This window comes from Gavialis gangeticus, unplaced genomic scaffold (genome assembly GCF_001723915.1).
Source record: "Gavialis gangeticus isolate Ggan-Ray unplaced genomic scaffold, GavGan_comp1, whole genome shotgun sequence".
In the NCBI taxonomy this organism is placed as follows: domain Eukaryota; kingdom Metazoa; phylum Chordata; order Crocodylia; family Gavialidae; genus Gavialis; species Gavialis gangeticus.
The window spans coordinates 148,159,766-148,180,584 of NW_017729025.1; the positions used below are offsets into that span (position 1 = coordinate 148,159,766).

At 46.9% G+C, this 20,819-nt stretch overlaps 1 protein-coding gene across 2 annotated transcripts in view; it reads right to left on the minus strand.

The window, feature by feature from the left end:
- Positions 1 to 20,819, minus strand: part of LSP1 (lymphocyte-specific protein 1) — a 111,531-nt gene that overhangs the window by 33,310 nt on the left and 57,402 nt on the right. For both annotated transcript variants that reach the window (XM_019519738.1, XM_019519739.1), the window contains exons 2-3: positions 15,133 to 15,285; positions 7,194 to 7,283 (exon numbers count right to left, since the gene is read on the minus strand). In XM_019519738.1, coding sequence (XP_019375283.1) covers positions 7,194 to 7,283; positions 15,133 to 15,285 — 243 coding nt within the window. The remainder of the gene's footprint in view (positions 1 to 7,193; positions 7,284 to 15,132; positions 15,286 to 20,819) is intronic.

Below are 20,819 nucleotides of genomic sequence, written 5' to 3' on the forward strand. Positions count from 1 at the left end.
CCTTCAATTGTCTGGTCTATTTAGACTGTGAGGTGCAGGAAGTCTGGAACTTAGCACATGGACTCTCACTTACTGCATGCACAGTTTCAAGCACAGCAAGATCCCCATCTCACTTGGCACCCTCAGCGCTACCATAATGCAAACAAGTAATAATGCCTTGACAAATGATCACCACCTGCTCCAAGACAAACTGGATGTTGCTTTCCAGAGTCCCGCATTCTCCTCCATGTGGCAAGAACAGCAGGGAGCAAGCCAGGAAGGAGAAAGCAGCACCATTTCTCAGCTTCCCGTGGGTAGGTGTGGCTCAACACCATAGTATCCCAGTGCCTCAAATTTCTCTAATGGGTTTAGCATCAACACATCTGCACTATCACCCCATTTCACAGAAATACAGACAGGCTAAAGGGCCTTGGTCATGGCCACACAGGAAGTCTGCGACAGAGCAAACTGAATGCAGGTCTCCAAGTATAAGTATATGCCTACCATGCAGTCCCAGCAGTGGCACAGACACTCCCCAAACTATCTTAAGGACCAGGAGCAGTTTAATCACAGGGCTCAGCGTGGGCTAATGTATTCTACTTCTCAGGTGGGTTTTTCAACCTGCACTGCTACATAGTGCTCAAAACACCTTATTAGCTCAGTTGTGCCTGCACCACCCTGCTGCGATGGTAGTGCAGACATGCCCTAGTGTAGAGTCCTAACCACTGGACCATCCCAAGCCAGGGAAAAGCAGCTCATCAGTACTGGGACTCCTTCACCATGGGCCGTGATGGTATATACTTGTTCATCACTCATTTGATCCGAGACATCCAAAAACAAATGCATCATCCCGAGGGAGAAAGACCACCGCATTAATGCAAATTAAAGACCAGCTAAGAATGTGGTCCTGCTGATCTAGGTGCTGTATATACACAATGAAAGGGAATCCCCACCCTGAAGAGCCTACAACCGCAAGGAGTAGGAAGGGAAATAGGCAGAAAGGGGAAGTGACCTTGCCCAAAATCCATGGCAGGACTGGGAGCTCCTGGTATTACACTCAATACACAGCTCAACTTCTCTTCTGAGCAGGAACTGCAGTGCCAGCAAGCAGCCTTGACAGAGACGTCTGTGTTAGGTACCAATACCAGGTGCTGGCATTGCAAAGACTGCAGGAGGGAACGCTTTCAAACACCCACCTTTCAGGTCAGACACAAGGTCTCACTGAAAAAGATGCTGGGTTTAAAGAGGAGTATGCAGGAAGACAGGACAGGACAAGGCTTCATTCTTCTCTCCTGCAAAATCACTCCTCCCATCTCAGCTGCAAAGCAGACAGGAGACAAAGCATCATCTGCATTTTGGCTTCAGATGTAGTTAGTGGATCCCTTCTCCACAGCTGGAGTTTGCCTGCCCAGGTAAACTGGTGCCATAGCTCCTTTCTGACCCTCAGTCACCCTGAGCTACATTTGGGTAGTTTGAGGCTGAGTATGTGTTTTACACTAATCTTTAGTTTGAGAGTTTCCTACCTCATTGCATTCTCAGCACAATCTGCATATTATTCACCCATTTCTCCACACACGTGCCCCATTCTACCCACATTTCATCTGCCTTGTTTGCTCTCTTAAAGTCCCATTAATCCAGTCAACTTCCCATCTGCCCAATTCCCTGCCAATAGGCTCTTACAGAACTAGGGCAATTCAACCTAAAGCAGCACAGAAATCCAGCCAGACCCTGGAAACGACATTGTTGGAAGAAGAACAGGACAATAAACAGAGAGGGAAGTGAAGAGATTTCAGAGCTCCTCATCCCCCAACATTTCTCCCTACAATTTTTTTTTTTAAAAATTCAGAAATGTTCCACACAGTTGTTGCTCAGGGCTAAGTACTTACCAAGCCTGGCCATTTTCAAATGGTAAGCCCAGGGCACCCACTGAATGTAGTACTTCAAAACACTTAGCAAGACAGCTTAATTTTCTAGAGGTGTTAACAGGGTACAACTGTTGTTCCAGCCTCTGGACATGGCAGGTGCTTCACACCTCTGTTAGCCAGGCCAATTCAATAGATCCATAAATGGCCCTGGTTAACAGTTCTGCTGATTCTCCTCTGTAGCACAAATGGCCCAGTGGAAGCCAATTTGTAGCCTTAACACTTTGCCATTCTCCATGGTATCTTTTTTAGGGAGGCAGCTTAACAGCTCATTGAAATTAAACCTGTTTTGGCTTGTAAAAGGGCCAGGAATGCTACTGTCACCACCAAAGCTCTCCTCCTACAATGCTGCCAAACAAAAGACTGTTACTTGCATAACCAGGGCTGGTCAGCTGCAATGAAAACACCTGGTTCCTCTGGCTGAAAAGAGTACACACTACTATCACACGAGCTAAAGTAGCAGATTTATTCATACTCTAGGAGAAATGGAAGATATTGCCACACCTCACCCTTTTACCACCCCCCCGTACCTTCGAGACAGATAGCACATGAAGCACAAGGTGGCAGAGCATGAATGGAAAAGTCAAGATTTATGCCATCTCAGAACATGCTATATCTGCAAGGCACAAGACAGCTGTAAAAGATAAACAGGCTCCAGTCAAAGACTTGCCCTGTACCTGCTATGTGGAACTACTAACTGCAGTGATATTTTGCTGATCTCAGTAGCCTGGCTTCTGCCAAGATACTTCTCCCAATGGCTAGGGACAGACATTACACATAACCCAGTTTAAGTGATCAGAAACTGGCTTAAACCTGTAACAAAACAGATGTTCAGTGTATATAAACCAGTTTGAGATGAACCTGGTTGAATATAGTATCAGACTTAACAGACTTGGATCAAACCAGTTTATGCTATGTCTGTCCCAGACCCCTTGCTGATTTAAGATACACCAGGCTCCCCCACCATCCTCTCTGGGCTGGATGGGGCTCTCTGCTCAACAACAGAGCTAACCTCTCCCCTCTGCTCCCTGGCTGCAGCTCCTGCAGAGACTTGCAGGCACAGAGCATCTGCCTGGCTTCTCCCTGCTGAGCAGGGATTATTTCTGCCCACCCCCCAACACCCTTCTGCCTTAATGCAGACACCTCAGGATTAGCTAGCAGACCACATGCTGGCTATAGTCCATGCTATGGAAGACAAAGGCAGACAGGCTTTTTGGAGCTAATCAACAGCTAGCTTAGTGTCCTTCCTTGGAAAAGCTGTTTAAGAGCTTGGAGAGAGGCTTTGTTTTCTTAATGGGTTAACAAACACTGAGTTAGGGGTGATAAACATTCTCTGCTAGGCAGCTGGGGGGGGGGGAATATTTAGTGCATCCTGCCCAGGCCTGGCCACACCCCACTCAGCTCAGCACTGCAACACAAAGAGAAGGCTGCTCTAGCACCCCCATGGCTTCTAGCCTGAGCCACTGCAGGCATGTGCCAGCATTTCTGGAATGAAAAAGGGAATGTCTATCCACCTCCAAATTGGCTCAAGCTTTGCAGGTTAGACTAACCTGTAAAGATTGAATCTATTCAGACTCAGGCTTTTTGAATCTCCATCCCTAGCCGACGAGAAGGGGCCAACAGAAGTCCCACACTGCATCTTATGGTACAAGGTCAGATTCACTACTCTTCTTGTCGCCTTATCCCTAGCCCTTCAGAGTTTCTCCACCAGCTGAAGGGAAATAACAGCCTTTTGCAGCTTTGTATTGCCATAAAAATCCAAGAAGGAGCACCAGGTCAATGAGGAAGAGAATACTACCAAGTGCCCATCATTTTACTTTCCAGAAGCTTTAGGGTATGAGAATGGGGAAATAAAATACCCAGACAGCAACTCTAGCCTAGCACTTCCCCATCTCTCCCAGTGAAACCCATCCCCAGAGTGGATTTGAACACCCATGCCTGGCCACAGTACTGACACCCACACACAGTTGTGATGAGCACTGTGGAAGAACACAAAAATTGCCTGCATCGCAGGAGCACAAAGCTTTAGTCATAGGTCAGACCCCACTGTAGGAAGAACTATACAAATAAAGAACAAGACTCGTCTCTGCTGGGTAGCATCTTTAGACTGTAAACACGTTTGCAGAAGTCCTTAAATCGTAAGTGCTTGCAATGCAGCTGATTATAAATCAACACCTCTCCCAGGGGCAGCATGCAGGCCACTTACAGTAGCTCTCACTACAGGACAGATGACATTCCTCAGAAGCCCCTTTTCAAAACATATTCAGATCCAATACACTCATGTACAGAATAATTGGACCCTGCACACCTAAACACAGGCCTTATCCACCTGAGCTAAAAGGAGACCGGTTAACAGGTGTTCCTGGCAGAGAAGACAGAGTGGTTATTTCCAACTTTTGTTCGCAGACTCCTAAAAAAAAAATTTGAATGGAGGTGCAAACCCCTCTGAATTGCAAGTGCGGGTATTCACATTTTTTTGATTGATCATAGTCATGTTTCACAAACCCCTCAGACAGTCAGCAGACCCCCAGGGGCCCATGGACCACAGGTTAGACCACTGTATTAGAGAGAGAAGTCAATAAATAAGGCCCCTGGGGTAAGCATTCTTTCTTACTCCCCTATTAAAAGATAAATCACAGCCTATACTTGAGATTGTATGGCTTCAACATGAATAAGGGAAGAAAGCAGCACCTCTCAGGATTGCACCCAAGTCGCAGGACAGTTGCACAGAACTAAGCGCTCCCAACATATCCTGCACTAGCCAGCATGCTCTCTTTGCCCTAGATAAAGCCCAAGGTGGATCACTCAACTCCGGCAGCTTTCCACAGAGTCATCCTAGCACATCCAAGTCCAGAGTAGATGTGAGAGTTGCTCTGATTCTGACCACCTCTGCAATACCATGCCAGGGCTAGGGACTTCTTGATAGGGAGTCAGCTGCAGGTCAATGACAACAATCACTCACCTCCAACCAGAGTCATCAGCAGCCAGCAGCTCTGCACTGAGGTTTTATTAAGAAAGCAGCTTTCCCTGCTCCATGTTTATTGATAAAACAGGCAGCAAGGCTGTCTATTTCTGCTGTTGCCTCTGCCGAAATAGCAGCATACTTCAGTGAATCACAGCAGATCCCTCTGCCACCTTCTCCCCTAAAAGCAGTGTTACATCACCATGGAGGAGGGTGCCACTACCCCCAACAAACTCTGCAAAGCGGAGGAACATTTCACACAGTCCAATACACATCCAACATACTTGTCACTGTAGCTACTAGACACCCAACTGGTGCTCTCACAACAGACTCTGAAGGTTTTACTATGACTCTTTTTACAACTATCCCAGGCTGTAAGGCCTGTACTGAAAGTACAGTCCTATTTTCACAATCAAACCCAATACATTTGACTAGCTGCACATATCTATTACATGCAGAGCTGCTCTACAGAGACCACCATCACTGCATTATTACAAAGGCACAGCTACAGAGCACAGGCAGCTCTGGTCCTGGGGTCAGAGAAATTGATTTCTACTATTGCTGCAGCTTTGAAGTTTAAAACCCAGGACAAAAAACAAGGAGATCCATTTCCTTCAAGTAAAGCTTCTCTATGAGCAGGTCATTACAAAAGACTTATGCATGTGCAATGTAAACAGAAAAGTACTTTTCTCTTCATCACAAGGGGACAGATCCCATCCACAGCCCAGTACTGAAAGAAGAAAACACTCCTTTCTAGTACAGCCGTGTTCCTTCAGCAGGCCCAGCAAGTCCAACGGCTACAGAGTGTAACATACCTGCATATTCACTCTAGGGTATCAAAATGAGAGAGTCCAAAGCGGCAAAAGGCTGAGTGGGAAAAGCAATACCTTGAAGGACTACAATGAAATTTAGCACAAGCACATAGAGAACCTTATCAGAGAAAATAAATTACTCCAAACAAGCCAGCAACAGTAGCATTTACACCTTTACTATAGCATCTAACCAACTTCAACTAAAAGGCTGCTAGGCCTACACTAACTTGATTTAAATGCTTCCCTGCTACAGCTATTTGGGAACACCCCCTAGCTGAGCATCACCTGCTGCAGGTGTTTCCAATTTTCCCTCTCCCAGCTGCTGTTCAGCAGCCCCACTAAGTTTCTCCAACCAGAGAGCATTTTCTAGGAAGAAAAGGAGAACATGCAATATGTCTGACCACCAAGAACGGGAAATGCTCTCCACTAAAGGGAAGGCGTACATCTGTGCACTCACACACTGAACAGAGTCCGTCTTATGTGGAGAAGCCACTACAGGAAGGATGACTGAGGTGCAGGTTTAGAGAAGAAAAGGATCCACTTGTAATTAAGGCGATGATCTCACAAATCTGACCTTAGGGGGAATGGTCATGTGAACAAAGCTAAGCACATGTGCAAATGTCTTCAGGACGGAGGCTTTAAAGGCGAAGAAAGTAGTTCCAGATTTAAGGAAGTTGAAATGTTTGGAAAAAATATATAGCTAAAACCATAATTCTCTCAGCTCCTTATTGCATTATCAACTCTGCAGCTTTTTCAGAAAAGGGGCCCATCTCAAGACAGAAATTCCAACAGCAACATCATATTAATAACAAAGCTACATCACAAAGGCCAGAAAGTCAAGCATCAGGTTAACCCAGTGAAAGGTTTGAGTTTAGCTCAGCATAGAATTGAGACCAGTCACATTCAGCCCCACCTCCAATACAGTGTAGTGAGTCTGAGCAGCATGCTTGAAGAAAGCACAATGTTGAGATGTTTCTAATGACTCAACACTGTCTATTCTCTCCCACAACCCCTGGGGTTAGGGGAGAAGCCAGAAGCAAGCTGGGTTGGGGTGTGGCATACCTTGATTTTGGCTTGCACCAGAAAGCAAGCTCCTAGGCCTGGAGGCCAATTTCACCGCTTGTAGCAGCCCAGGTGGCTTAAAGATACTTTTTGCCTCTGCTAATATATGCTTGCTTCCTGAAAGTGTATGATAGGACAGTCTAACAAAATCAGGAGCTAAATCTAGATCCACGTTTCCCCAGAGTTTGGGAGTAGTTAAAGCCTCTCTCTCCATGATAGGTCAAATTTATAGCTGGCAGAGGGTTTGCCTTGACTTGTTCATCTTGCAGTTCAGGCTGAGCTCAAGACTTCCTGCTACAGCTGTCACCCATCAGGCTCTAGGCTTGGACTCAGCCAGATACCACCCCCTCTAGAAGAGCCCCTTCACTGCTTTTCTTTTCCCCTCTGCAAGGAGGCACTGCTTTCTGGGCCCCTTTTAGGCATGTTAGTTCCTCCCATGTGCTTTCCACTACTCACCTCTGTTTGCGCTGCTCAAGCTTTTGTGACCAGTCACTGAATCCCTCATCCTCTTCCAGCTCTGAAGTACCAGAGGGCTTAAAATCACACCTGAAACACAGCAGAAGAAAGATGTGTACAGTGGAATGGGAAAGCTGGCATACAGTGATCAAGCTGGACCTTGTTCTTCTCTTAGCACCAAACTGGAAATCACAACCCCCCTCTAGTAACAGTTGCTATCCTCAGACAGTCATAGCTTTGGGGCCTGAGCTACTCCCCTCTGCATTCATTCTCTATTAAATGGAGGAATCATTCTCCATTAAAAGGGGAAACCACCAGGGTTTCTCAACCTCCCTCTTGTAGATGGGGGATACTCAGACAGTGTAGTCACCCTGCACTTCCCCCCAACTTCTGATGTGAAAAGGAGGGTGACCAGTCTTCTCTGTTCCTACCAATCCCAAGCTGACTGTTGTTGCTACAGAAACTGGGTGTAAGGTAGAGCAGCCTTCAGGCTAGGTTTGCCTTAGTAACTAGCTCAAAACCTTAGAAACCTAGTTCACCTTTGCTCTGCAGTGTTCATCTAAACCATTTAAATTAGTGCAGCGCATGACCAACTCAAAAGTACTTCACCACCCACACATGCAGTGGTGGAAATGACAGCACAATGTGCAAGGCAATGGATGAAAGATGAATCAGAAAAGAAGGGTGGTCCAGTAGTGAAAGCCCTAGTCCAAGACTTGGGTTCAGTGCCCTACTCTGCCACAGATTTCTTGCCTGATTGTGCACACGGGACATTCTTTCTGGGCTTCAGTTCCACACCTATGTAACGGGACAATAGCGCTGCCCTAGCCCCTCAGGGCTGCATGAGGATACAGAGGTGCTCAGACACTTTAAGAACCTTAAACCATCAGTGTATATTCACTCTACCTGAGATCTCTTGAGGGTATATTAATAACCTTGTACAAAAGCAGGGGGTTGGCTGTTGTGGTTCCCTTGCTTTACCTGTGGGGTTGACGGTTTCACTAGGAGGTTAAATTATGAATTTGTATAGGATGGTTTAGATAGGAATGATCCTGCCTTGGGTGGGGGGTTGGACTAGATGACCCATCAACACCCTTTCCAGCCCTGCTTCTCTATGATTTCTATGATGTCAGCACTAAACTTACTTACAAGTCTTCCACTCTGTGCCTTCTTGCCCCCAGCAAGGATTAAGGACCAGTTTGTGGACAATAGCTGCAAGTGGTGGGGTATGAGACAGAAGTCAACCTGGCTTGGCTCTCTGGGGTCCTTACTGACCTTTCACTGTTAGAGCAAGTATTTCAACCTTCTGCTAACCAGCAAACTAAGCAGTTCCTGACTCAAATGGGATGAATGTTGCTGTGGTGGAAGTCAAGATGTCAATAGGTGTCACTTTCACATAGCCATTTTCCCGTGTGGATTCATAACAGCATGTTCAAGTGCCCCTGAGAACACACTTGTTGGCAGTTTCTCATCCACCGTTGAGATGGCACAGCTAAGCACTCGTTCTTTTGCCTCCTACAAAGCCTTGAAGGAGCTGTAGCGGGAAAAGCCAAGAAAGAGAAGCTTCATCTCAGGAAAAGTGTCCTGGGGTTCTACCATGGAGGGAAAAGCTCTTTTCATTCATTAAAGAAGAAAGAAGAGAAGGGAAAAAGCACTTCTTAACCCGCTGGCAAGAGGCTGTAAAGCTTATCATCCTGCCCAAAGAGTATACAGAGAGCATTCCAAAGCTATGATTAAATGCCACAGCCATGGCTGAACACAAAAGCACATCAAACCCCAGCACACAGCCACCCAGAGGGAGGAGCAGCTCCTTTGCATCTCACATATGCCTGCTGCAGAGGGAGTCTGGCCCCATTTTTTGTTTCTCTGCTTCTCCATTCTCTAGGTCTTTGGTGACCCCATGTGAGAGCCTTAAGACACAGGGTGATCAACTCCAAAAGCTAAAGGAGTTATAAGCCAGGCCCCTCCAAGTCACAAGGCTGGCTTTAAGCCATGAAATCGCCAATAAATAGTAAATGGGGAAGGAGGTTTTTTCCATTTCCTACTGGCTTTTGAGCTGGGAGGATGTCCCTTGTGTCATGTTTTCAAGTCTTCCTCTGATACTATAAGGGCTAAAAAAAAAAAATCTTTTTTGTTTTTTTTTAAATAAAAGTTGAAATTGTCATATTCACTTGACTCCTGCAGCTGGTGCTTTATGAAAAACATGGAAAGAGCTGGTAGTTTATGAGACATTAAAGGTCCTAATACTGCAAGTCTTCACTAGTGGGCTGGGAGGGGGGTGGGGAGGGGGGCATTCACTCCTCTCCAAAATTAAGGTGGCTTAGCTAGAGATTTTTAGAGTTAAGAAGCTCTTTCTGTGTTTCAGATTCCTTGTGACATTTTCATATCGAGCTCTGATATTTTCCACATTGACTTTGATTCACAACTCAGTGATGCAATGTCAGTCTGTGATATCCCAGATGTGAATGGTCTATTACTTATTACTATTAGTGTTATCAGCATCATATAGAGGCCCCATTTGAGATACTGTGCAGGATGGTCTCGATGCAGGAAGAAGTAGGGAACACCATTCTCCAAACTACTGGTCCCCGCAGTCACAGGGGCAGCTTTGCCATGGGCCAAGAGTGCTCACTGTGACCCTAATCCATCCTCCACTATGACTATTCAGGAGCTCCCTGCTGGCCACCAGTTGCATCCCATGGGAAGGAGGAGAGAATGGCCTTGCCAATGCCTGTTGCCAACTGTACTGTGGGAGTCCTGGAGATGGTAGGCATATGTGCCTGTTCCTAGAGGACTGACTTGCAAAGAACAGCACTGTCCTAGGTTGTACCAAATAGCACAGGTCCTCTAGGCTAGGGACAGACATTCAAGAAGCTGGAAGAGCAGCAGCGGGGCACCATGGCCCCTGACGCAGAGGGGGACAGGGAGGATAGTTAGTCTCTCCTCTCCCCCCACTGGCAGCCGGGTCTGCCCGCCATTGCCACCGAAATCCCTGCCCCTGCTGTCTCCTCCACTGGATGATGGAGGGAGAAGTAATAACCTTTTTCCCTGCCCCCCCACCCCAAGGGGCCCTGACAGCCAGCATCTGGCCATGCCCCTGCCCCACCCCTACAGCGGGGGGGGGGGGGAAGGGCCCTTGTTGGGGGCAGCAGCCCCTGTCATAATGTGGGGGAGTACGAGCCCCTTCCCAGCAGGGGCACTGCACTGCGGGGCTGGCAGAGCTGCAGCAGGCTGTGCATGGCATCACTGGGGTCCCGAGCGGGCCAGAGCCCTGCAAGCCCCTGCAGTGCTGCCGTGCTTCACAGAGCGGCCCCTGCCAAGAAGGGACTCACGCTGCAGGAGGCTCATGCTCCAGGCAGGGCCCTTGGGGTGGGAGACAGGGAGCACAGTGGCAATGGAGGGCAGACCCAGCTGCCAATGGGGGTAGAGGAGAGACTAACTCTCCTCCCTGTCCCCCTCTGCCTCAGGGGCCATGGTGCCTGGTGCTGCAGCAGCAAGGAGAGAGCGCCTGGCAGACTAGGCTTGGGTCCCTGCCAGTAGGATAGAGAGGGGGGAATTAAACCCCTCCCTGGCCAGCCCCCTGCCTCTGCCTCTCCCTGCTCTGGCTGGGGAATAGAGGGGCAGGGCCAGCCTTGCTGGGTGGACCAGAGAGCATGCTGGGAAGTTGGGGGAGTCTGGTTTAATTAAAACCAAGAAGGGGTCTGGGACAGACATTGTATAAACCAGTTTGGGCCAAATCAGTTAAGTCGGATACTACATTCAACCAGGTTTATCTCAAACCAGTTTCAGCCATTTTGAAACTGGTTTTTGTGCACTGAATGTCTGTTCTGTTACAGGTTTAAGCCAGTTTCTGATCACTTAAACCAGCTTGTGTGTAATGTCTGTCCCTAGCCCTAGTGACCTTTCTGCGAACACAGCCTACTGCAGTCACTCCCTGTCACGAAAATCCTCCCTCAGCCAGTTCTGCTTCCCAGAGGGAGATTTCTGTTTCAGGGGGAAGCTTCTACAGCAGCAGCCAGCAATGTTTTTGGGCAGAAGACCCAGCTCAGGTCCAAGCTATGGCCCAGCTGCCACCGCCACTTCTCTCTGCCACCCAACCACAGCATGGGTAAAGCTCTCTGCAGCCTGGATCCAATGGCTCCATGGGTGATAGGATGCCCACCTCTGTATCTACAGGGATCTACAGGGAACTTCCAGATCTGCCTGCCCCCTCTATGATGCCCAAGAATACCAACTACAGACCTCTGATGTTTCCAAGATGTGCTTGGGGCACAGGTTAAAGGTCAGATTTTGGGGCAATTGTGATTTCACAGCCTCGTCTCCATTCCAAAAATCTTTGGGTTGGAGAAATAAAATGAGGTGACAGCAAGGAATAGGGGACTCCAGCCTCTCAGCACAAAAATGGATTGGCACCACTCCAGTGTCTAGATCTACAGGGAAGGTATTGCAGCTGTTTGGAAGAGTACCCAGAACCCATATTTTCTTTTTTGCCTGCACAAAGCCCTGCACTCCAAGGAAATGATGAAGGCCTGTTTACAGAAACAGCAGTTCAATGAATAGAATGAGTCACTGTAAGGAGTTGGGGGGGGGGGGGAGGGTGTTTATATGGGAGAAAGCAAAGCTTTATGGAAGATTAATGGCATGTTGACCCTAGTTGAGCAAGCTAGCCCAGGTGGCCAGCAGCAGCTGCAGAAGGGTCGAGAAATGGCTGTAGAGAAGGAAGCATAGTTAGAGAAGGCACGACACAGCAGCTTAGTGCTGGCAGTATGATTATACAGCAAAGCAAAGAGGCTGGATAAAGTTCGTCCATGCAGGCCAGAAGTCAAGGGGCATTTTTACATGTGCTGCAGGACATGGCACTGGATGTTTTACTTAGCGAGCTGCACTCGAGGCCGAATTAACTCATAGGCAAACTAGGCACATGCCTAGGGCCCTAAGTGAAGAAGGGGCCCAGTTGTGCTTATTTTATATATTATAATTATTGAGTGAAAAAGGTAATATAAATATACAGTATTAAGTAGGGGCCCACGAGTTTGTTTGCCTAGGTTCCACTAAAAGGTTAATCCAACCCTGGCTGTGCTAATTAAAAGTGCCCGCACATCATGTGTATCAGCATCCCCACACTGAAAAAATGGCAGCAGGCAGCATTGAACTAAATCTCATAGAACATGTTTTATTTCAAAGAGCCTTGCCGCCATTTTTTCAGCACAGAGAGATGCAGGGATGCGGATACATGTGACGTGGAAGGCTAACGGAGCACATCAATTTCCATGCTCCAGCAGACTCGATCATTTGAATCTGCTCCAATGTGCTGGATTTCCAGTGCGTTGGAGGAGGCTCCGCACATGTGTATAGGAGCCCAAGGTGACCAGCAGGCCAGCCCTGTCTGAGGGGAGAACAGATTTTGTTATCCAATGTCCCCAGGGTTTCTAGGTGTATAGATAAGAGGTTTTGATTTTGGCCCATTCTTATAGAAAAGACACCTAGCGGTTTTCCAGCAGTCACTCTAAACCTGTGTGCCCCATCTCCTTTTGAAACAACAACCCTGAATGGAGAACTGAGCCCAGGACCTCTGGATATTAAAAAAAAAAGGCCTCTACAACTTGAGCTAAAAGATTACCTCTAGCAGATGAGAGAAGTTGCATGGTCTGACTACCTGGGAAGAACCATGACCTGTGTGCTGCTACTCTGAGTTACTTTGCTTATTACTGACTCCTACTTCAGCATAAGCTCTCAGATGGTCCTTGGTCACTGAGGCCAAACATTTCATGTTTGGTTGCCTAAAATTACTCTTTTAATCGCCATTAATGAACTTCAATATAAGGGGCCTGACTTTCAGAGATTCTCAACACCAGGAAACCCTAATGAACACAACAAGGAACGTAGGGTGTTTATCACCTTTTGGCAAATACAGAGTTTTTATTTAGGCATTTAAACTTATCCAGATACCAGCATTAGGCACCCAGGCATGAAATTTTTGGCTTCAGAGCACAATCCATTTTTAGCACACTTAAAACTCCCAGTAAAATCAATCTCTGTGATTTTGACTGGGCAAAGAATGCAAATCTATCAACACTAATGAAAAATGAGGATAAGGTACAAGATCCTATCAGGGTCAGGGATGAGAGAGCTGTCTCCCTTCATTAAACAGATTAAAAAAAAATCCCAGCCTGATTGTCTTATTTTTGAATTGCCAGAAGCTGTCAACAAACTCTATTATATATAACAAAGTATCAGACAAGCTTTCACAATAACCCCCAAGAAAAAACACCTGGTTTGTTTTTTCCTTGTCCTTTTTTTTTCCTATTTCCTGCCCTGCTCTCCCCACAGCTGCCATATCTTCTTTTCATGAATTTTCAAACTGTCCACAATAAAAATACAACAAAAACTTGAATCTTCTTGGGAAAAAAAAATCCTGTTTTCTCCTGAGAAAAATGAAAATATTTCCCCATGTTTCCATAACGGATTGTTGTATCTGTTGCTTTTCTATGAAAGTAGGACCACATCCTGCAACATCTTATTTATGCTCTGAACTTTATTGCCATCCCAGTTGCAAAGTTAAATAGCTGCATTTACGCTTGAGGGGTTGTGACCTTATAGAGCTGGTTAAAACGTTTGAGTTCACAATTTTCCCAATCTCTTTTCTTTACTAACTTCGTTTTTCCTACTAATCTGAGCCATGATCCTACAAAACACATAGGCAAGTGCTTAACTTTCAGGCAGTCTACTGAAACTATTTACATGCTGAAAGTTAATCATGTGCTAAACAGCCTTGCAAAATAGGCCTTATGAACTAGCTTAGTGGTTCTCAACCTTTTTTTAGACTCAAGGCCCACCTCAGTAACATCAGCTCATAGCTTTCACGCATTTTTGAACCAGAGAAAAATAATAGGGTGGTACTCCTGATGCAAAGACCTCAGGAAGACCACAGCAGGGCAAAATATTTCTAACACTATGAATTTCTATTCAAAATTTCTGGGATTATCTTATGAATCATGTTGGCATACATAACAGTGGTAACATTGTGTGGCATCCCACAGCACCTTTGGAAGGCTCTCAAGGCACCCCAGGGTGCCAAAGCACCCTGGTTGACAATCATTGAACTAGCTCAACATTTACAGAACTGCCCCAGTTTATCAACTAGAAAAGTGAAACTGCTATGCTGAGTGGGTTGCCAGTGTCAGGGGCTAAGTACAGACAGTCAAAAAGCCCAGGGCTGAATTGTTTCAAACTTCACAAGTTAGTCTAAGCTGTGTAGGTTGAATCAGTAAGTGAACAGACATTCACTTTTGATTCTGGAAATGCAGCCACATGCCTGCAGTGGCTCAGGGCAGAAGCCAGGGATGCTAGAGCATGCCTCCCTGCTTGGCTGGAGCAGACAGCTTGGGCCAAAGCTAGGCCACCCATCCTGCAAGAGGAGCTTGCAGGGGTGGTGCAAAGCCATCCTGGGATGCTGGCAGCTTGTAAGTTCACTGGAATCTGCAGGGGATCTGGGACAGAAGTTCAATAAACCAATTTAACCTAAATCAGTTAAGTCTGATACTACATCCATCCAGGCTTATCTTAAATCAGTTTCAGCCATCTTGAAAGCAGTTTATGTGCACTGAACTTCTGCTATGTTGCAGATTTGAACTAGTTCTGATCACTTATACCAGTTTATGTGTAATTTCTGCCCTAGCCTGGGAGTATATTTAATACTTCTGGCTTTTACAGCATGAGCTTCCACTGTCTCAACTAAAAGCCCAAGCTCTTCTAGACACAATTTAGGTTATCCATCAATCAAATCACAGTAGCCAGTGGTTGGAAAACATAACAGCCACTGCATGTGGCTAAGTCATTGCTAGTGGGTGACAGAACTAAACAGCTGCATCGGAGTAGGTTGCCCAAGCAATAGGATGGAGCATGTTGACACAGTGAATTATACTCAAGCTCTTCTTACTGGTTTTCTTCTGAGGGCACTTCATTCTCTGAGCAAGAGCTGGTGTTGTTCAAGGTCTCCTCTGCCTGGGACCGGAGCTGTTTTTCCCGTTCCCTTCGGCGTCGCTCCCTTGCTGCTTCCTCCTCATCCTCCACACTCCACTGTGTCGTCATCCTGCCAACCAGAAGGAAAATGCGATCTTTAGGCAGTCCGCCCACTTCCATGGACACACATGGGAATGAAGGGAAAACATCCCGAATGCTCAGGTTGATGCATAACACTGCAGAGTGTGAGATGAGAAAGCTTTCTGCAAACTATGCTTATACCCAGGAGCACACATCCAAACAAGTAGCCTCCATAGAAGCCAGTGGAGCAACTTGTAGAAATGCTGCACAGTGAAAACAAGTATGTGCTTGTGCAGAGTCAAGCCTACAGAATGAGACCCAGGATGATGGGACCAGATCCCTCCACAGGGTTGGGTGACACCACCTATGGAACAGCTTTGCAGATAGGCCTCAAATGACCCCATGTCTCATTCTTTCCAGGAGAGCCCCATTTCCCAGTGGCATGCTGAAGCATTAAACAGGACTCCCACTGCCAGCTATTCCCGTTTTAAGCCCAGCAGCACTTACTGCCATTTCCTAGAAAGAGACACTTCTGTAAAGGGAAACCCCAAGCTCCAGGGAAATCCTTCTTGCAGCACCTCGAAGCATGAACAATGCATGCCCCCGGCGGCTGGGAGGGTACGGCGGTGGCAGGAGTGTGGCAGTGGGAGCGCAGCGGCAGTAAGCAGGAGCTCCCACAGATGCCACCGGTACTGTTGGCAGTGGGGGGGGCGGGAATCAGGGGTCAGCGACCACCCGGTGCCTCCCCTATGCATCACCCCTGCCTAGAAGGCATCACTCCCTACCTTCCAAACATCTCTGGTACAGCTGACAAGTGTCCTGCTTTGTTGATCTAACCACTGTCCTCTGTGCCACCCAGTCTACATCTGTCCTGAGACTTTTGCAAAAACTATTCAGTGATTGCTATCTCAGGGGTGCCTAGTTTCACATCATGCTGAAATCTTGGCAAACAATGCCCTTTTTTGGCAGCCTCAGCCACAGGTTGTAGCACTGGATGGGTGGGGAAATTGAACTGGCTTCTTTTTCCTAGGCCAGTTAGGCTAGGGACAAACATTAGACATAAACTGGTTTAAGTGATCAAAAACTGCTTTAAATCTGTAACAAAGTAGAAGTTCAGTACACATAAACCAGTTTCAAAATGGCTGAAACCTGAGATAAACCTGGTTGAATGTAGTATCAGACTTAACTGATTTGGGTCAAACCGGTTTATGCAATGTGTGATCCAGACCCCCTACTGATTTAAGATAAACCAGACTCCCCCAGCATCCCAGCATGCTCTCTGGGCTGGGAGGGGCTCTCTGCTTCACAGCAAGGATGACCCCTCCCCTCTGCTCCATGGTTTGAGCTCAGCAGAGACTGCAGGTACAGCAGGGTCTGCCTGGCTTCCGTCTACCCTACCATCCACCTCTTGCTGCTTGCTACACAAGCAAGAATCCTCTCCTCTCCTATCTCCCATAGCACAGACCCTAGCCCCACGGACCCTAGGCATGTGGTAGGCTAACTAATGCTAAGAGGTATCTATGTGTCTTCAATTTCACTGGGAGGCAGACAGAACAGTATCCACTTAAGGCTTTTTGGAGATAATCAACAGGTCAGCTGGTAATGTCCCTCCACACCTTCCTTGGAAAAAGCTGTTTAAAAAGAGCTTGAACTAATGAGAGAGGCTTTTGTTTTGTTGATGGGCTGATAAACACTCTTGTTATCAGCCCCCCCTCACCTGTTAGGTTTGCAGACAGTAGGAAGCAGCAGGGAGAGGGAGATTGAAAAGCTCAGTATCATCAACAGATGCATGCACTGCATGCCACTCCCCACCCCCTGCTCCTCTTTGCCTCAGAGTACTAGCCAGGGGCTGGGAGCTGGTAACACTCTCACCCATTGAGCAGTAAGCAGGGAAAAGCCTGGGATGGTGCAGGCAGGGTGGGGATTTACACCCCTCCTTAATCAGATTATCCTACTGGGGCCTGGCTATGCCCCTCTGCCCCCCTCTCAGTTCAGCAGTATGGAAAGAAAGGGAGGGCTGCTCTAGCACCCCCCAGCTTCTAACCTGAACCACTGCAGGCATGGGCCTGTATTTCCTCAGTCCAGAGGAACTCTTTACAGTTGCAAACTGGTTCAACCTAGGCAGGTTAAACTAACCTGCAAAGATTGAATTAATTCAGGCTCAGGCTTTTTGAATGTCTGTCCCTAGCTTTAAAGTGCATTGGCAGAACAGCATGGCTGTGTAGCCATTCAGTGGATAAAAGCCCCAGTTCAGCATTGTATTGAAGCACTTTAAAGGGACTTCATCGCTTTCCCATGCCAACACCTCATTGTGACCAGGATTATCATCATGAGGCACAGACTCTCCACCCCCATTCACTGCTTCTCTGAGCTCCACAGATCTCTCAAATGAGGCAATGCATCCACCTTAGCATATCCCTGATCCATGCAACTACCACAGCTCTTAGGCCCTTTCTCTCAAGAGCACTTACTGATGTCTGATGGGGGTTACTCTAAGTGGGCTCTTTGCCTCATCTGCGGGATTTGGCATATGGGGAGCAGGAGTGAGTGGGAAGAATGTGCTTCATTGTGCCCTTCCTGGGCATAGCCCAGAGGCTTGGTAGAGGAGTCCTTCATGGTCTGCCAAATTCCTGATTCCACCCTGGGCTCAGGCCCAAGACAAGATGTCAGTCCTCAGTGCCATTAGCTCTACACCTTCTGGCAATACTAACTCTGAAAAAATGTAAGATATTACATCTAAACACACAGACCAACTCTGAGAAAGGGCAGGCCCTGGCACTGAGGGGTTGACTGGTGCTGTGAGAAACCCAGCTCCAAGGTCGTAGATCCCAACATCCCCCAGCAAGACGCTGTGTGTGGAGGAAACCTTGATGTGTTTTCTTAATGAACCACGCTGTTCCCTTTTAATCAGACTGCCGGTGCCAGGCTGCTCTCTTGCTACAATGGTGCAGGGAATGTCGTAGAAGGGTACCAGACACTATCGCTCAGCAGGTCTCCAGCTCTGCTCTACACTGTTTCCTTCCTCCCATGCATACAAGAAAATCCTGGCTTGGCTTCTCCCACAATGTCTCAACCACCAGATAATAAACCCTCTGTCAGCAGAACGACTGTTCAGATCCCAGAGGAAACGATAAGCCACTGCAACATTCCTACACTGGTGATAACATGAATTCTAGCACGGCATCCGCTCCTCCCCTCCACGTGGCTTCAGCACCAGGCTGAACACTGTGCGAGAGGAGCGAGCCATGAAAGCAGACTATGCCTCAGTGGCCCAACAAGTGCGGCCTCAGCACAGCAGAGCATCAGCTCAGTCTTTGCCAGCAAGATTGCTACTTCCAGAGGGCTCTAGATTACAGCTGTAATTGAGCAAGACCTGAGTCATGTAACCCAGCGGGCTCTCCAAAATTTTTGCTTCATTGCAACATTGACCCAGGCCCACTCCTGCCAAAGATGACTCCCATTTAGTCTAACCTGCCAAGCTAGCAAGGGCTCCATACTTAAAGCAGAATTAGAAGGAGCAAGCTCCCCCTGGAGATACTTTTGCAAATTGTTTTCAGCCAAGTGTTGATTTTTTAGCAAAGAGATGCAGGATTTGTATCATGCCCGAGAGCCGATTTAGCTCCGTACTCTACACTCACATGGGGCTGGTATCTACACACCCTGGTACCTGTCTAACTGAAGTTGCCATTTGAAGCAAAGTTCACTAAACTAGTTCAAAAGACAGGATGGGAAAAATGGTTTAAACCAGGCCCATTTCAGTTTAGTCAAATCAACAGTAGTGTAAGGATGGGTGGGCAAGTGGGGCATGAGCCGCAGGCACTGCCTAGGGTGTGTGTGGGGGTGGGGGAAGGTGCTAGGGAGATGCCCATCCTCCCCTCCATCCCCATGCAGCAACTCCAGCTGCAGCACTGGGGTGTGCAGAGAAGAGAGTGAAAAACTCACCTCCATTCAAAGGGTGTGCAGCGCAAAAGAAGCAGCCAAAGTTTTACTGCTGCTGGGAGGGATGCCATCTTTTTCTGCCGCCAAAAACTGGTGGGTTTTTTGGCTGCTGGACATGCATGTAGGCACCAAAAAAGACATGACATCTCCCCCAGCCACAATAAACCTCCAGCGGCAGCTCCTGCGCCATGTGCCACTGCTGCTGTATTGTGTCCTTCCCCCTGCACTGCCACAGGAAAAAAGGTTCAGGGTGCAGGTGTGGGAGGGTGCAGAACTGCCCAGAGAACAAAACTGACCAGTTACACTTCTGAAAATCAATAAGGAGTAGGTGTCTGCTAAACTGAAGTAAGTTCCTCAATCAAAGTAAGTGTTCACAGAAAGATTTAGGTTATTTTATCTTGGATTGTGCAAAGATGGAAGTTTGTTTTTACACAGGATTTTGAGATATCAAATTATATTTTCACTCTGATCCAGTATAAAACTCCAATAGTTGAAAATGTTTCCAAAAAAGAAAATTCTGGAGGAAAAAAAAAACAACCCTCATTTTTCTTTTAGCAAAATCGACTGAAATGTTTCATGTCAGCTATGCCTTTTTATTTTGTATTCTGTTAGTGCACGCACATACGCACACATATCCTTTTGTAATAAGTTTTTGGGTTTCAATGGATGCAAAAGGTATACGCACACACCCGTCTACATTAAGCAACAGAATACAAAATCTATATATATTTGGAAATTAAAAACCATTTCAAAATTTAAAAAAAACCCTCAAAATGTTCCATTGTGAAAGGTAAAAACAGGATATTACAGTATTGGAATCATTTTTCCTCTCCCCCTCCCCCAAATGAAATATTGGCAACATTGGCTCAGTTTCATTAAATATTTCCATTAGATTGAACTGCATTTTCCAAATGAAAATGGTTCCCTGAAGTTTTTTCCAATAAGCTCTAACTTTAACAAGCATGGTGCAATATGCGTTTTGACAGTCCCACTGTGAGAGGTTCTCCCTACCCCAAAAAGAGCTTACAGTCTAAACCAACAAGGCAGAGACAGGGTGAGAAAAGGAAACTGAGGCAAGCTGTCCAAGTTTATACAAGTGACTGGTAGAGTATAATACAGGGAATAAAATCGTTTTACTCACCATCTGGTGCCTTAGCTACCTAAATGCACTGCCTCAGCGTAAATTATTGCACAGTGTTTTCCACAGACAAGTGCCCCCATTGCCATGTTTCCAGCTGGGCACCCAAAAGCAATGGTTGCCTTTGAAAATCTTGGCCAGATTATTTTGTGGTTCTTTGACTGGCTTGTTTTCTAACCTTTTTTTTCTGTATGTTCTCAGCCTAGCCAACAATGTGTCTAAACTCACCTCCATTCAAAATCCGTTGGCATCCCTCTGCACTACTAAAGCACACAAAATGCATGTCAAAAGCCTCCAAGGAGCTGCCAAGGAGAACGGAACGTGCACAGAGAGCAGCGTTGCTTGTCACAATGTTACAGTGCATGCATCAGACCTTATTTCTCCTTGTCCCATGAGATGGGCCATCCCCTGCATGTCACACCCCAGCTCTTAAAGTACCTAATTTTTTAAAAATGAAATTATATAAATTAAATTGCACCCGCCTTCACCCATCCAGTTCCCTCCAC